We start from the raw sequence: 18,451 nt of genomic DNA, 5'->3' as shown, positions 1-18,451 counted from the left end.
ACAGTTACGTTTCAAGAGAATATCTACAGAATATCAATGGTTAAGAGATTAATAGTGGCATTAAATTCTATTTTTAAATATTTACACCTTCATTTTATTATAGTTGAAGAATTGAAAGGGTGTTTCCACCTTTTATAAAAATGTTTCTGGTGAAAAAGCAAAAAAGTTATTGATAACATGACAATAGTCTTCTTGAAATTTACACTGAATTATTGTTGCATACCTTCTGTTTATCTGACAAATCAAATAATCCAGTAAGTGTCAAGAACCAAGCTTACCAGAAAATTAGTGACCTTACTATAAAAGGCATGTATCATCATCATCATCATCTAATGTCCATTTCCATGCTGGCATGGGTTGGATGGTTTGACAGGAGCTGCTAAGCCTGGGGACTGTGCTAAGTTCCACTGTCTGCTTTGGCATGGTTTTGTAGCAGGACTTGAACTCACGTTGCTACCTTGTGGATTTCAAGCCATGACATAGCAACAGCTTGACCATGTGTGCAACCAAGTTATTGACCAATCAGAAGCCAGAAATCACATGAAAGATTATTCAGGAAGGCACTAGAATATTTCCCTACAAGGCCTATAAACAACCCTCTTCAACACCAAACTTCAGTGTGTCCTTGTTTCCAGTCTGAAATACACACTCTTTCTTTCATAATCATTATAACACCTGCTTGCTTAAACCATAATGCAATTTGTAGTGGCAAGCCTGAAACAGCACATGTATAAATATTCCTTGTGTTTAATCCAGCCCTAGTGGTAAATTTTGATATCCAGCAGCTTTGCATGTTGCATTATATTTCTATCATCTTGTTGACTCTGTAGATATCTTATAATTTATGAACAACTTTGTAATGATTTGCTCAGTGTTAATAAATCATGTTTAAATGTTTGCTTCATATTGTTGAATCATTGCATGCAGCTTCTACAAATCAACCAGCAACTATCTCAACAACAACACATCCCAGCAACATTGATGTGAACCAAGCAACAGTTTTTACTGCTGGACGCCCTTCCTAATGCTAACCACTTTACACAGTTTACTGGGTGCATTTTATGCGGCACCAGCAAGTATGTGTGTGTGTGTGTGTGTGTGTGTGTGTAAAAACAAAAGATGTACACATTGATGAGGAAAATGATGAAACTGGTGCATTAAAACAAAAATACCTTCTGGTTTTCATTTCACTAGAATTATTCAGGCACTCTGTTATTACTGTTTCCATTGAAAAGTCAGTCAACCAATGAATGAAGCTGTTATTAATAAAAAAAAAAAAAATAGCATAAGGTCTTTTACCCAGGCATATACTGGGTATTGGTTCAATTATTTGTTCTCCCCACCTATAAATAAGGATTAAAACACTAGTTTGTAAAACTGAAATCTTAATAACTTTTCTCAGACATTTGTACAGCTACTATACTGAGATTTATTTACATGTTAACACATTACTGCATCATCTCCAAACATTATAAAACCATTTTTATTTTTATATTTTGTATGTTTTTATTTGTCTATCTACAGCCTGTGCTGATGCTTATCTGACTCCATGTGTGAAGAAATACGTTGCCAGCTTTGCTGAAGGTTTCAAAGACCAGTTGAAGGTAAAAAATAAGAAACTCAGAATAAAATATTAGTGTTAGAAATTGTTGCTTAGCTCTAGTTAAGTCCTGATCTGATAGATGTATAATAAAAGGCATTCTAGCCTTGTCTATCTCATTTTTTTTGGGTCCAATATGTCCTTATCTTTTTGAGATAATAGGATGTGATTTGAAGGAGAATTGATTGCCATTTCTGGCTGGTTCAGGTACCATAAGGAAGCTCCCTCTGTGATTCAACAATATTGATTGTGATTGTGGTCATAGTGGAACTATGAATTTTTTTCTTCTTTGCCTTTTTGTTCATTATTTCTAAGGTTATGAACTAACTGGGGATCTACTGCATTTTCTGAATGTCTACATTTCTTGTTATTTAACCCCAGATCAACTCTATTTGAGCAGATCTATGATCAATCAGAGGCATTCCAGCATTGACCATCTCATAATTTTTAATATTAAAGCCTACATTATTCAATGTATTCTTTCTCTTCTAAAGAAATGATGTGGCAGTATTAGCAGTCGATTTTAACTACTATTTCTAGCAGATCAAGCAACCACATAGCGACCTTTTCATTATGCATTCATTAAAATAGATACCATGAATATATCAGAGTTAATTATATCAACCTTATCTCTGCCCTTGCAAAAGTTAACTTTGTACTTATAAAAGAAAATTGTTCCTTTCCAGTCTTCCATGAAAAACATGCCTGGCAACAGGGAAATTATTTTGCTTGGAAACAGATGAGAGTTAGTGACAAGAAAGGAATCTAGCTGTTAAAACTTTTCCTCAACAAATTGACCTTTGCAAGCATAGAAAAGTTAATGATGATGATAATGCTGATGATATATTGTTCCTTGCCTTCGCATGTTGCAGGACATAAACAAATGTCACCATTGTCTATACACACACATGTATACAACAGGCTTCCATAAAGTTTCTATTAGATTTTATTCACAAGACTGTTGTCAATGAAAGGCTCTAACAGAAGATATTTTCCCAAGGTATCACACAGTGGGATCAAACCCAAAGTTACATGGTTACAAAGTAAACTTCTTTTCCACTGAGCCGTGCCTGTATTTTGTAATACTATTTCTCAGATTTTGTACTAATTTCTTTGCATTGCTAACTTTTTTTTTTGTAGATTTATATATAAAATTATTCTATTCTTCCTCAGGGTATTCAGACATTGTTTATGCAATCCGATGGCGGTCTCACTCCCATGAACAAGTAGGTTTACTCATCAAAACCGGCTTTTATACCTTTAGTTTTTATTTTTACTAAAAAAATATGTATCACCATCGTCATCGTCATCATCACCAGATTTCATTGCCTGTTTTGACATAGTTTCTACCACCAGTTTACTCAGAGTACTGGGTGCTTTTTACATCAGACCAGCACTGGTGCTTTTTGTGTGACACCAAACTAGAGGAGTAGCCAAGTAACTTGCAAGATGAAGACCTCTCAGCTGAGAGAGGGAGTTGAACTAAGAGAGGTGGCTTTAGAGATAGATGTCTTACTACAGATATCTTACCCCAGTAGGAAAAGAAAGGAGAAGAAGGAGAGAGTTTGAAAGAAAAATAGAGAGACAGAGAGAGAAATAGCTGGAAGAACAGTGAGGGATGAAGTACAAGTAGTACAGAGGGAATAGAAGGGGATGTTCTATAAGAGTGTGAAGAGAAGTGTTTAGAGAAGGGAAAGAGGTAACTGCAGCAAGTGGTGGTGAGAGAAATTGGAGTAACTGGGAGCAAGGTGTGGTTGATATGTGAGAGCATGGAGAGCGTGCAGGTAGACACATAAGGGATGGTGGAGGGACCTGTAGGGATGGGTGATCATGGGTGGTTGGATGGAGTGGGCTTCGGATGATGGGTTGTGGGGGAGTTTGACAGAGGACAGATTATGCGTGTCTGTATAGTAGCTTGATGTGTTTTCTCAAGCACAGCAAATTGCCACATATCTCAATTCTCTGTCATCTCCTCTGTGAGGCTTAACATCTAAAGATCATTTCTCACTACTTCGTCCCACGTCTTCCTAGGTCTACTTCCACAGCTTTCTTTCACAATTAGAGATCAGCACTTCTTCATGCAGCTGTCTTCATCCATAGGCATCACATGACCATACCAGGACAATCTCCTCTCTTGCACACAACATCTGATGCCTTGTATACATAACTTTTCTCTTAAAACATTTAAACCCTATTGTACATGCACACTGACATTGCACATCCAATGGAACATGCTGGCTTCATTTCCTTTCAAACCTTCACATGTCCTCTGCAGTCACATCCCATGTTTCACTGCCACGTAGCATAACTGTGTGTACACAGGTATCATACAATCTGCCTTTCACTCTGTGGGAGAGGCCTTTTGTTACCAACAAAGGTAATAGTTCTCTGAACTTTGCCCAGCCTATTCTTATTCTAGCAACTCTGCTTTCAGAGCATCTTCCTCCACAGCTAACTTGGTTGCCTAGGTAATAGTAATGGAAGCTAGCTATTATTTCTAAGGATTCCCCTGGACATTTGAGGAAGTCTATAATCCTGTATGTTCTTAGTATTTATTATATCTGCACATCTGCCACAGGACTACTTTCTCTGTTAACCTGCCTGTAATTCTGCTGTATGTATCCATACCTCTTATGTATCCATACCTCTTATGTATCCATACCTCTTATGTATCCATACCTCTTATGTATCCATACCTCTTATGTATCCATACCTCTTATGTATCCATACCTCTTATGTATCCATACCTTCCTGCCTACACCTTTTCTCTGAAGGGATTGTTGATTTATCTGTTTTTCCTACTTACTAGGACATTGGTCTTTGCTAAATTAAATTTAAGGACCTCTGATTCCAGTCCTTGCTTCCACATCTGAAATTTCTTCTCTAATTCTGGTAGAGATTCAGCTATAAGAACAATGTCATCAGTGTAGAGGCGATCCCAAAAGCAACCAGTCTGAAATTCCTGTTATGACCTGTTATAAACAAGAATGGGCTGAAAACCAATCCTTGGTTAACTCCTGCTGGCACACTAAATTCATTGCCATACTCATTGCCAACTTTCACCTTACTAACCGCATCCCTGCACATGACTTATGCAGCTCTCACCAACCACTCATGTATCTCTAGCTTCTGCATTAACCACCAGATAAGAGAGTGGGGGATCCTGTTTAAAGGCTTTCTCCATATTAACAAAAGCCAAGTACAGAAATTAATTTTTTACTAAATGCAGTTACCTTACTAGGAAGACAGCATCAATAGTACTTCTCCCTGAACCAAACTACATGTCACCTAAGCTAACACTCTTCCTTATTAATTGAATTATAACCCTTTCTGCAACTTTCACGACATGGTTCAGCAATTTGACACCTCTGTAATCATCTCTGTCTCAGACATAACCTTTACCTTTGTATCAGTTGAATATAATGCTGCTACACCACTTGTTGGGTACGATACCCTCCAGGACAACCTGATTAACTATATGGATGACTAGGCCATATCTCATGCAACCAAATATTTTAAGCATTTTAGCTGTGATTCCTGATGGGCCAGGGGCTTTCCCTGTCTTCATATCCTTAATTGCTTTATTCTACCACGCTACTGTCAATTCAGATAGCTGGTATTTCTGTTGGGTCTACGTTTGGTAGACTCTCCTTCTCCCATGCATTCTCCACGTTTAACAGCCTTTCATAGTGGCACTTCCTAGCTGCACTCATTGCAGAATCATTAAGTGCAAGTGAACCATCATCCATGCAAACACACTTCTCTCCTACATTATGATTTTCTTTCACACACTTGCAGTCGAAAATTCCTGAAGCCTCTGGTCCTCATGCTGCCGAACACTGACAAACTTCTTCCTTTCTGCTTCTCCTCTATCTAAATACACCTGTCTCTTAACTTCCCTTCTAGTTACCTGATATAATTCTCTGCTACCACCTCTCTTCCAGACCTGTTTTTTCACTCTAATGGCCCTGTCTTCTATGCTGTTCCACCACAATGTCACCCTAGGTCTAGTTGGGACTTTGCACCAGCCACAAATTTGATCAGTGGCCCTCACTAAGTTGTCCCATAGGAACATCCGGTTGTCCTCTACATTATATGTCATTATGTTCTTAAGCTTCTAAATCTTCCTTTTTCAGACTGGTTTGCTCTTAGAATCTGTCAAGCATAAAGTCTGAAGTCATTAATGACTAATCTATATTGAGGAGTGTATTCTTCACCTGGGAAGATAAACAGCCATTTTCCCATCATTCTGGTGAAAATGTAGTCAATCTAGCTTGTGTTCCCACCGATTGATTGGTGAACAGGTGACTGGCTGGTTTCCTGAACTTAGTGTTGCAGATCATTTGGTCATTTGCATCACAGAACTCCAGTAGCCTAGTTTTCTCCTCATTGCGGGAACCAACTCTATAGCCTCCATGCACATAATGAAAGCCACCCATGGAAGTCACGATGAGGTAATGTGTAAAAGAGTGTCATAAAATTGATCTTTCTGTTCATCTGGCAGCTCTCGTTGAGGGGCAGAACCAGAAATAATAGTTACTGTACTACTTTGCAAAACTAATCTAAGCATACTTATCCTATTACATGCTCTGACTACCTCGATCACCTATCAACCCACTTCCCTGTAAGAAGTATGCTTACACCACCATCCCCATCACTATTGGCTACCCTCAAGATTTTATACCTCTGTTCTTTGCCTGTGAAGAACTTGGCAGAAGCTTCCCTCCATCTTAATTATTGAATGCTACACACATCTACGCACCTCCATTCCAGCATTTCAACAGTCTCACCAAACCTACCCTTCACTGTGCCTACGTTGAGCGTGCCAACTCTAAGAGTGAGGAAGGGTTGGTAAAAGGGAGCAGGGGCATGGGGGACAGCATTCAGCATCTGAAAAAAGGTGTACACAGAGTTCTATATATATATTAAATCTGGTGATTTTAGTATCCTGATTTATTGTTCATTACTGTCAATACATTAAATTTAGTTTGTGATGTACTCAAGGGAGTATTCACATGGTTGATTTACCTGCAAAATTTTTCCTCAAACCACACTACAGCATCTTAACATGATACATTGGATAATTTAGGATGGCTGTGATTGGAATGGTTTGATCCTAGTTCTGCTTGATGAGAGTTGACTGGTAGTAAACAACAACTACAGTGTGCATTTTACAAGCCGATAAAAGAGCCCTTACATGTTTGCTCTTCTTTCTAAAAGCTAGCTGCCAAATCACATCCCATCTTCATAAGAAGGAAGGACATATAGGATAACATGTATGTGTTTGTGTGGGTGTATGTATATATATATATATATATATATATATATATATATATATATATATATATATATATATATATATATATCATCATCATCATCATCATCGTTTAACGTCCGCTTTCCATGCTAGCATGGGTTGGACGATTTGACTGAGGACTGGTGAAACCGGATGGCAACACCAGGCTCCAGTCTGATTTGGCAGAGTTTCTACAGCTGGATGCCCTTCCTAACGCCAACCACTCAGAGAGTGTAGTGGGTGCTTTTACGTGTCACCCGCACGAAAACGGCCACGCTCGAAATGGTGTCTTTTATGTGCCACCCGCACAAGCCAGTCCAGGGGCACTGGCAACGATCTCGCTCGAAAATCCTACAGGAGCCAGTCAGGCGGTACTGGCAACGGCCACGCTCAAAATGGTGCATCTCATGTGCCACCCGCACAAGAACCAGTCCAGGGGCACTGGCAACGATCTTACTTGGCTTGCCGGGTCTTCTCACGCACAGCCCATTTCCAAAGGTCTCGGTCCGTAGTCATCGCCTCGGTGAGGCCCAATGTACGAAGGTCTTGCCTCACCACCTCAGCCCAGGTCTTCCTGGGCCTACCTCTTCCACGGGTTCCCTCAACTGTTAGGGTGTGGCACTTTTTCACGCAGCTATCCTCCTCCATTCTCACCACATGTCCATACCAGCGCAATCGTCTCTCTTGCACGCCACAACTGATGCTTCTAATGTTCAGCTTTTCTCTCAAGATACTTACACTCTGACGGGTATTCACATTGACATTACACATCCAACGGAGCATACTGGCTTCATTCCTTGCGAGCTTACGTATGTCCTCAGCAGTTACAGCCCATGTTTCACTGCCATGTAGCATGGTTGTTCGTACGTATGCGTCATACAGTCTGCCTTTTACTCTGAGTGAGAGTCCCTTTGTCGCCAGCAGGGGTAAGAGCTCTCTAAACTTTGCCCAGGCTATTCTTATTCTAGCAGCTACACTTTCAGCGCACCCACCCCCACTACTAACTTGGTCGCCCAGATAGCGGAAGCTATCGACTACCTCTAGTTTTTCACCCTGGAATGAGATAGAAGTTGTTTCCTGTTTGTTTGCAGTCTTTATTGCACCTGAACATCTGCCACAAACAAAAACTAACTTGCTAGTTAACCTGCCTTTGATGTTGCTGCACCTCTTATGTGTCCATAGCTTGCACCGGGTACATCTTATAGAGTTACTACCTACTCCTTTTCTACATACTGAGCAGGGCCATCTACCTGAAGGGGTTTGTGTTTTATCTACCTTCCTACTTATTAGGATTTTGGTTTTAGCTAGGTTGACTCTAAGGCCCTTCAATTCTAGACCTTGCTTCCACACCTGAAACTTCTCCTCTAGTTCTGATAGTGACTCCGCAATTAGGGCAAGGTCATCAGCATAGAGGAGCTCCCAGGGGCAACCTGTCTTGAACTCCTCTGTGATTGCCTGGAGGACTATGGTAAATAATAGGGGGCTGAGGACGGAACCTTGGTGGACCCCTACCTCTACCCGGAATTCATTGCTGTACTCATTTCCAACCCTCACCTTACTGGCAGCATCTCTGTACATGGCTCGCACAGCTCTCACTAACCATTCTTCTATCCCAAGTTTCCTCATTGACCACCAGATAAGGGATCGGGGGACCCTGTCAAAGGCTTTCTCCATGTCAACGAAAGCCAGGTACAGAGGTTTATCCTTAGCTAGGTATTTCTCTTGCAACTGTCTCACTAGAAATAAGGCATCAGTAGTGCTTTTACCTGGCACGAACCCAAACTGCATCTCATCTAAATTGATTCGCTCCCTAATTAGTTGGGCTATGACCCTCTCTGTAACTTTCATAACCTGATCTAACAGCTTGATGCCTCTGTAATTATTTGTATCTAAAGCGTCCCCTTTACCTTTGTAGCAGTTGACTATGATGCTGCTACACCAGTCATAGGGTATGACTCCTTCGTGTATCACCTGGTTCGTAATACGGGTGACTAGGCTATAGCCAACACTGCCAGATATTTTGAGCATCTCTGCAGTGATTCCTGATGGGCCGGGGGCTTTCCCAGTCTTCATACTCTTAATACATATATATATAAGTGTGTTGTAGTTCACTTGGAGAATTGTAGTACACAAGTAGAAAACGAAAAGGAAAAAAGAAAGCCTCTAACAATGCAGAAAGTTTCACAAAATCTTTTATATTTTAAGTGCCTGAAATGTAAACGTCTTTTTTAAAACTTTCTGCATCGTTAGAAGCTTTCTTTTTTTCCTCTTCTTTTTACACACACACGCACGCACGCACACTAGGTGGAAAGCAAAGTAAAAAGAAAGATAATTATTGTAGTAGACCTTTGATCATAGAGCTAAACAACAGCAAAGTATTTCTGGATCTAAAGATATTGTGTTGATCTATACACGAGATTGTTCTAAATTCATACATTTATATATATTTTTATTAATAGTTAGCAGAAGCAACAGAGTGACTCAAGGGCTGAGAGTTTCATGCATTGGCACTTATCAAACTAGTTACAGATGGAAGAATTGTGCATTTATAAAACCAGTGATAATAATATTTCTCTGGATAATTCTAGAACAAATTATTAAAACAATTACAATGTCACATGGATAATTCATATTTTTCACATAGTTTGCTCATTGTGTTGCATAATCTTAATATATAAAGCTGAAATTGTGTGTCTGTGTGAAGCCTTTTTAAAAGTTTATAGAAATCCACATTTTCCACTTTTTCGTAAAAATTTTTACATCAATGGAATTTTCTTGATGTGAACTTTCCAGTGCAGTAATTAGATTTTTTAAATTCCGTTTACTTTGTGTTATTTAAGGGAGATTTGGCTGTTGTTTCTAGCAACTTTTATATTTCATCCCTTCTACCTGGAACGCCATTCTTAAACACGCGCTCAACATAAAAATATAGAGTGTAAGAGTAAAAGAGGGAGAGGGAGAGAGAGAAAGTGATACATACAACGTCATAGATTAAACTTTCATCTCAGTATTCTTTACCTATTTTTCATAACATAGATACGTAAAAACACACACAACCACACGTACATGACCTGTGACAACAACATACACATTGCTCTCAATCTCCTCTTCCTCTCTCGCTCTCTCAAACGTATACACGTGCAAGTAAACACAATCATTCACATCGTGGTATATTTACAAAACATTGATGGCATAACTACAGAGTTGTATCCCCCAACTTTGGAAGGTCATAACTTTCATAAAAATGAATATTTTTTTATGAAATTTTCTATGCATATATTATTTATTATGTAGATTCCAAATATACAAAAATTTTCGGTGAAAGTGTTTTGGAAGGGGGTGCGGTACAATATTCGGAAATTCCACTTAAATTCCTCTTAACTTCCAGGAAAATGAATATTTTTTCATGAAATTTTGTACAAATGTACCTTGATATATGTACATTTCAAGCATGTAGGAATTTTGAAGGAAACAACTGCAGGTTATTTTTGAGAAGTGTTCCCCACTCGATGGTGTTTCGGAGCAAGTCATCCATATTTGTTTCATTTTTCTCTATTATGTGCTTATGTGCATCCTTAGATTTCTAATGAAGTAATAGGCAGTGAAGAGAAGCAGTCATAAGAAAACTTTTAACTACCCCTATTCCTTTCTCTCCCCCTCTCTACCTCTTCCTCTCTCGCTCTCTCAAAAGCATACACGTGCAAGTACACAATCATTCAGTAAAATATAACTCATGTTCGTCAATGTTTTGTAAATATACCACGATTTTCACTAGGAGGTTAGGGTTAGGGTTTTAGGGTCAGGGTTAAGATTTAGGATTAATGTTACGGTTACGTTTTTTAGGGTCAGGGTTAGGGTTAGGGTTAGGTTTAGGATTAGGGTTGGGTAATTGTGCGGGTGTTAATCTGAAAAATTACAGATATGTGAAAAGTACCGACCCTGCCATCTATTATAACTCTTGTTGTTCTGTTTAATATATACATAGATTATGCCTCCAAAGAAGAGAGTTTGCTGGGGAAAGACAGCAACCGGTTTAAAATGACAGCCACAGACTGCAGCAACTCACTACATTCCAGTAGCTACTTTGAACATAATGCAAAATGGTGCATCAACACCTTCTGCCCAATCTGATAGAATTCTGGCAAAACTGTTTAGCAACAGATCGCCAGCAATTGCTTCATCACAAATTGCCATCTTAGCTCCTGTGAAAAGGGATTACCCTGCTATGTATAATCAGGGCAGCGCAAAAAGTTGTTTTGCACAAGCATTTCTATAGCTAATTGCACGGATGAAATTTACGTATGCTTAATAATTTTACGCAAAACAGCCTTCAGACTTTCCCTATTAATTTCATCGTCTTTTGAACTATGAACATATTTACATCATAAGGGTTTTTTCGTTGTAAGGTTTTCTTTTTTAGTTGATTTTCAGCTAGCAAGACTTATCGTAGATGGCATAATAAGTCACACCCAGACAAGGTCGGGTTATACTGCTAGTCTTAATATATAAAGCTGAAGTTGTGTGTCTGTGTGAAGCCTTTCTAAAAGTGTATAGAAATCTACATTTTCCACTTTTTCATAAAAATTTTTACATCAATGGAATTTTCTCGATGTGAACTTTCCAGTGCAGTAATTAGATTTTTAAAATTCCGTTTACTTTGTGTGATTTAAGGGAGATTTGACTGTTGTTTCTAGCAACTTTTATATTTCTTCCTTTCTACCTGGAACGGCGTTCTTACACATGCGCTCAACATATAATATAGAGAGTAAGAGTAAAAGAGGGAGAGAGAGAGAGAGAGAGAGAGAGAGAGAGAGAGAAAGTGATACATACAAAGTCATAGATTAAACTTTCCTCTCAGTATTTTTACCTATTTTTCATAACATTGATACATAAAAACACACACAACCACACATGCGTGATCTGTGACAACAACATACACATTGCTCCCATTCTCCCCCTCTTCCTCTCTCGCTCTCTCAAACGCATACACGTGCAAGTAAACACAATCATTCACAAAAATATAACTCTTGTTCGTCAATGTGGCATAACTACAGAGTTGTACCCCCCGACTTTGGAAGGTCATAACTTTCAGAAAAATGAATATTTTTTAATGAAATTTTCTATGCATATATTATTTATTATGTAGATTCCGAATATACAAAAATTTTCTGTGAAAGTGTTTTGGGAGGGGGGTTGTTTGACAATTTTCTAAAATTCCACTTAAATTCCTCTTAAATTCCTCTTAACTTCCAGGAAAATGAATGTGTTTTCATGAAATTTTCTACAAATATACCTTGATGTATGTACATTTCAAGCATGTAGGAATTTTGAAGGAAACAACTGCAGGTTATTTTTGAGAAGTGTTCCCCACTCGGTGGTGTTTCGGAGCAAGTCCTCCATATTTGTTTCATTTTTCTCTATTATGTGCTTATGTGCATCTGTAGATTTCTAATGAATAGGCAGTGAAGAGAAGCCGTCATAAGAAAACTTTTAACTACCTCTATTCCTTTCTCCCCCTCTCTCTATCTCTTCCTCTCTCAAACACATACACGTGCAAGTACACAATCATTTAGTAAAATATAACTCATGTTCGTCAATGTTTTGTAAATATACCACGATTTTCACTAGGGTGTTAGGGTTAGGGTTTTAGGGTCAGGGTTACGGTTAGGGTTAGGATTAGTGTTACGGTTACGATTTTAGGGTCAGGGTTAGGGTTAGGATTAGTGTTACGGTTACGGTTTTAGAGTCAGGGTTAGGGTTTTAGGGTTTAGGGTTAGTGTTAGGGTTAGGATTAGGTTTAGGATTAGGGTTGGGTAATTGTGCAGGTGTTCATCTGAAAAATTACAGATATGTGAAAAGTACCGACCCTGCCATCTATTATAACTTTTGTTGTTCTGTTTAATATATACATAGATTATGCCTCCAAAGAAGAGAGTTTGCTGGGGAAAGACAGCAACTGGTTTAAAATGACAGCAACAGACTGCAGCAATTTACCACATTCCAGAAGCTACTTTAAACATAATGCAAAATGGTGCATCAACATCTTCTGCCCAATCTAATAGAATTCTGGCAAAACTGTGTAGCAACAGATCGCCAGCAATTGCTTCATCAGAAATTGCCATCCTAGCTCCTGTGAAAAGGGATTACCCTGCTATGTATAATCAGGGCAGCGCAAAAAGTTGTTTTGCACAAGCATTTCTATAGCCAATTAGACGGATGAAATTTACGTACGCTTAACAGCCTTCAGACTTTCCCTATTAATTTCATTGGCTTTTAAATTATGAACATATTTACATCATAAGGGTTTTTTCGTTGTAAGGCTTTCTTTTTTAGTTGATTTTCACCTAGCAAGACTTATCGTAGATGGCATGATAAGTCACACCCGGACAAGGTCGGATTATACTACTAGTAAGTAAATAAATAAATAAACAAAGGAAAACTTATGCACTTAAATATATAAATGTGTGTGTGTAGATATTTGTCAGTCTACCCTATCTACTTATCTACCTCTCTCCCTCCCTCAGCCACACTATGTTTTTCTTCATTTTTTTTAAAATTACAGTTGCTGAAGAAGTGATGGTTACTTATTGTATGAACTTATTATGCATTATGAAAACATGTTTACAATGGGAATTTAAAATGAATCCTTTCCAATATTTTATTATGTTGTGGCAAACACCCCCAAGTGAGAAGTGGGCTGTTCTACTACTGATAAATAGTAGACAGACACAGCCAGCAGTGTCAGTCGGTGAGGTATGCCGTACAGGCCAGTCACACAGATGACAAAATATGTCATCATAATGTGGGATGTATCAGTGGCGATGAGGATACCTCTCACTGTATTACGTTCTTTTTATAACAGTGGTAATGAGTTTATGAATGCTCATAGGAGTGTCAAAATGGAAGAACTACACACAGTGAAAAATTTGAAGAAGGATTTGACCTACACACAGTGAAAAGTATATAAATTCTATTGGAAAAAGATTCTGAAGAAAAAAAATGTCTGATAAAACTGGAACTCTAACACAGAAGTGAATTATACACAGTGAAAAATATCAAGTTGTCGAGAAAGTTCTTGCAGTTTTTAACCTTTAAATTCAGATGTACATATCTCGGCTCAAACAAAACTTTATTAATTGAAATAAATACCATCAAAATCAACACACTTTTGCCAACACGAAACAAGTTTATTTATGCCAGTAGCATAAAAATCCTGCGTTCTGGTGGCATTGAAGGCGTGTTTGGCATCGTCTTGGTTTTTGAAGCATTTCTCACGCAGGAAGTTGTTGAGACACTTGAAAAAGTGGTAGTTGGTAGGCAAGATGTCTGGTGAGTATGGTGGATGAGGCAGAGTTTCATGGCCCAATTCATTCAACTTCTGCAGGGTCAGTTGTGTGACGTGCGACCAAGCATTGTCATGGAGAAGAATTGGTCCTTTTCTATTGACCAATGCTGGCTGTTGTTGTTGGAGTTTCTTATGCATTTCATCCATTTGCTGACAGTACTTCTCCACCGTAATGGTTTCGCCTGGATCCGAAAAGCTGTGATGGCTGAGACCGGCCGCAGGCCACCAAACAGTCATCATGACCTTCTTTTGGTGTAACTTTTGTTTCAGGAAGTGCCGTGGAGCATACTTGGCGTCCAACCACTGAGCTGAGCATTGTCGGTTGTCGTAAAGAATCCACTTTTCATTGCAAGTCACAATCTGGTCGAGAAATGGATTGTTCTTGTTGCATAAAAGAAGGGAAGATGACACTTCAAAACAGCGGTTTTTTTTTTGGTTGTTGTTCAATTCATGCGGCACCCATTTCTCAAGTATTTTTGTTTTTCCAATCTCTTTCAAGTGGTTGGAAATTGTCATATATGTTACGTCTAATTCAGAAGCAAGCTCTCAAACAGTTGTGTGTGGATTGGCTTTGACTAAGGCTCTTAGTTGATCGTTGTCAACATCCGATGGCCGACCACTACGCTTATCATCTTCTAGACTCTCGTCACCGCTACAAAATTTCTTGAACCACCATTGTGCTGTACGTTCATTAGTGGTTCCTGGGCCAAATGCATCATTGATATCATGAGTTGTTTCAGCAGCTTTTCGGCCTAGCTTGAATTGGAATAAGAAAATTGTGCAAATTTGCTTTTTGTCCATGTTGTATTCAACGTTCCGATAAAATTGGCCTAATTATTCAAAAAGAAAAAGAATAACATGATTACATAGAGCGAAAAACAGGCTTTAAAATGATATATAAAGTCAAAGTAATTTAATGAAAATTAATTTGAAAGTACACCATTTAAAACAAAAATTTAAAATTCCTCAAAAACTTTCTTGACAACCTAATACTATAAATCTGTTTGTAAGATTTTAGTCAGGCTGCTATGTGTTAGTAGCACTACCAGTAAACAGTGTAGACTGGTACTACCTGGCAGCATTCTGAAAAGAAAAATAATTCTGTATAGAAGAAAAAATCATAAGTCCATGTGGAGGATTTAAGTCAGGTTGTTATGTGTTAGTAGCGCTACCAGTAAACAATGTAGGCTGGTGCTACTTGCGGCATTCTGAAGAAAACAATAATAATGTTGTGTCAAAGAAAAAAATCTCAAAATGGGGGAGGTGTTGTGGCACACACCCCCAAGTGAGAAGTGGGCTGTTCCACTACTGATAAATAGTGGACAGACACAGCAAGCAGTGTCAGTCCACGAGGAATTTTTATTGTTTTTTTTTGTAATCATTTTTGATCCCTGTGAGTTAAATTGTTATATACTTGTTGAAGGTCTCCCGTAATGGTGAACCTACTTGTTGAATATCATTGTTAAACTGTTGAATTGTTGTTGCTGCTTTTGTCTGTGAAATTACAATTGTTTTCTTCCCCATTCATGGGTGAAGTAGACAAGAAGCAGAGGATGGAGTGCAAACCAGTTCCAGCCACTGGAAGAAGTTTGACAGTTGATGTGTTGCAGGTACGAGAGATAAAGATGGAACCAGTTTGAAGTTGACACCGCCAGAAAATTTAACAGCAAGCATGATGAAGTGAACAGTGGTGTATAGAACGCTATCCACGACATCGAAAAAATAGAAATAGCCACAGTAGAGGCTATAGAGGAATGCTTAAAGGAGGTAAAAAGCCTCACAACATTTTACACAAGAGGGAGGAAATACGGCACTGTGGAGGTAAGGTTTGCTAGTGAACAAGAAGTGATAAACCACTCCACTGTGGCTCTAAGGACACCAGAATGGGTACTTCTGCCGACTTACTGTGGCAAACGAGTGGCCAGGGTAAGGATTGGCAGAGTACCCCTGGAGATTGAGGAGGCATGGCTGGTGGCAGCCATCCTGTATAATATGGAGGAGGATGTGAAGGTGTTGAAAGTGACGAGGATGAAAAAGGTAAACTGGTGGGGCTCTGGCCTCAAAGTTGCCATCCAAGTCAACTTACAAGACTTGCATAATATAGCGGAGGAGGTAATACTACCAGAGGATGAGAAATTGAGAGTAGTGGTGGAGGGAAGACCTCCAACCAGTTACCATTGTAGCATAAGGGGACACAGAGCAAGGTGTCCTCAGAACGAAGATAAAGGTGAAAAGGAACAGCAGCAGCAGGGTGACAAGCAGGAGGAAAATGCCAAAGCAACAAACCCAGTATGTGAGAAGTGTCCAGAGAAGGTGGAGGAGGAGTATACGGTGGTGAATAGGAAGAAGACGTGGACTCGCTGCCAAAGAGTCCACTAAAGAAAAGAAAGGAAAGTAAACAAGAAGCACAACAAGAGATACCAACAACATCAAAGGAAGCCAACACGGAAAAACAAGTGGGACTACAGAAACAAACAAATAAAAAAGAAGCCAAACAGAAACGGCATATGGTAACATATGCGAAAAGTATAGATAGAGAAGAAAATCACAAAAATGAAATCAGTAATAACAGTGAAATTAACGACGGAATACTATCCAGAGAGCACCAAAGCAATTGTTATTGATGATGAGAGATGTGAGAAACTAGAAGAACTGTTCGGAAAGAAGATACGTGTTGAGTTTGACGACTTGCCGCTGGTAAAATGGTAAAAAGAAAAAAAGAAAAGTAAGTAAATATTTTAATATTTTAAATGACTGTAAAAACAGATGCAAAAAAGGAAAAAAGAGGAAAAAAAGAACTGATTCATAAAGGTTAAATGAAAAACATTTAAATGATACTGCCTGCAAGTGGGGAGCAGGCGAGCCATTTCATCTTCATTGTTATTATCCATCCTTTATTCATTCGTTCTGTGTTTCTTGCCCCTACTGTGGTGTTTTGTCTGTCCTCGTGCTGTTCCCTCTGTGTTACGGCTTGCATGCCAAATAAAGGAAATTCAGTCAGTGAGGTACACTGTAGGGGCCAGTCATGCGGACAACAAATTACGTTGTCATAATGCAGGACATGGATATTTTTCTCAATGTAAACTGTTTAACTAAATAAGTAAAAAGTTTTTTCATAATTCATGTCTGTTGCACATTGAGTTTCTTAATTATGGTTACTTGTCAGTGTTTTAAAATATTTTCATACATTTTTTCATTGAAATTGTACTCTCCTTTGCTCCTTATGGTCTTAATTTGTCACTTCTCTTCATCTGAAACCAACCCTACACACATTCACACACACCTCCTACCTTTAACTGCCTCTCCTCCTCCACCTCCACACCTGTACACCATCTAACTCAGTACCCTCACTACACACACCATTATATAAACACCCATACACATTGTTCAACCCAGTACCCACACATCTCATTCCACACACACTAGCACCCAATACTTCCCAATCCCTAACTTTCATCACCCCTATACCACCTTACACCTCCACGCATCCTCCCACAACACAAATATTCATTCATAAAAACACACACAATACACACACACAGACAATATACTCAGGCACACAGCATGCATAAACACACAAAACTTTCACACATAAACATACAAAATATACATGCACACTATAGCATCACACACACATTTCATGCACTAACACACACACTACTTGAACATAAATGCTACACATTAAATGCTATACAAGTGTTTGCACACATGCATAGGTGCATGCGTGCACGCACACACACACACACCTGATAACCTCACACACGTATTACACTTAGCTTCACACAAGCTCGCCCACACATACATTCACATGCGTTTTCCCCCACCCCACCCCCTTCACACACACCATTCTTACATACATACATACATGTGCTTGCACACACCAGTTTGGCCAGGTCACCATTATTATCTCTCCTTCACTCAGCCTTTCTTCCAGTTATTTCATCATGTTAAACCATTAATCCCTTCACATTTTTTCTTTCTCCATTTTTTCACTCTCTCTCCACTTTGTTCCTCTCAAACCTTTCTGTTGAAGAGTGTTGGCTCAAAACGTCAAGGACTTTTTCCATTCTTCCCAAGCATCAAATTAATGCTTGTTGTTCCTTCACCTGTCTATGTCTTTTGTTTTCTGTAATTTGAACTATACAATGTATAGCGTAAAGAATTCCTGATTGGGCATAAAAACACACAAATTCTTTAGGATTTAATTAAA

At 38.8% G+C, this 18,451-nt stretch overlaps 1 protein-coding gene across 3 annotated transcripts in view; it reads left to right on the top strand.

Annotated features, from left to right (window-relative positions):
* LOC106867745 (5-oxoprolinase) overlaps positions 1 to 18,451 on the top strand; it is a 267,840-nt gene that overhangs the window by 40,479 nt on the left and 208,910 nt on the right. For all 3 annotated transcript variants that reach the window (XR_008266373.2, XM_089338272.1, XM_052975150.2), the window contains 2 exons: positions 1,525 to 1,604; positions 2,774 to 2,826. Coding sequence is in view for 2 of the 3 variants with exons in the window: in XM_089338272.1 (XP_089194398.1) it covers positions 1,525 to 1,604; positions 2,774 to 2,826 (133 nt within the window). In the remaining variant the exon portion in view is untranslated. The remainder of the gene's footprint in view (positions 1 to 1,524; positions 1,605 to 2,773; positions 2,827 to 18,451) is intronic.

Source organism: Octopus bimaculoides, chromosome 20 (genome assembly GCF_046866305.1).
Source record: "Octopus bimaculoides isolate indiv1 chromosome 20, ASM4686630v1, whole genome shotgun sequence".
Classification (NCBI taxonomy): Eukaryota; Metazoa; Mollusca; class Cephalopoda; order Octopoda; family Octopodidae; genus Octopus; species Octopus bimaculoides.
The sequence above is the reverse complement of the archived record's forward strand: the minus strand, read 5'-3'. Positions and strand labels throughout refer to the sequence as shown.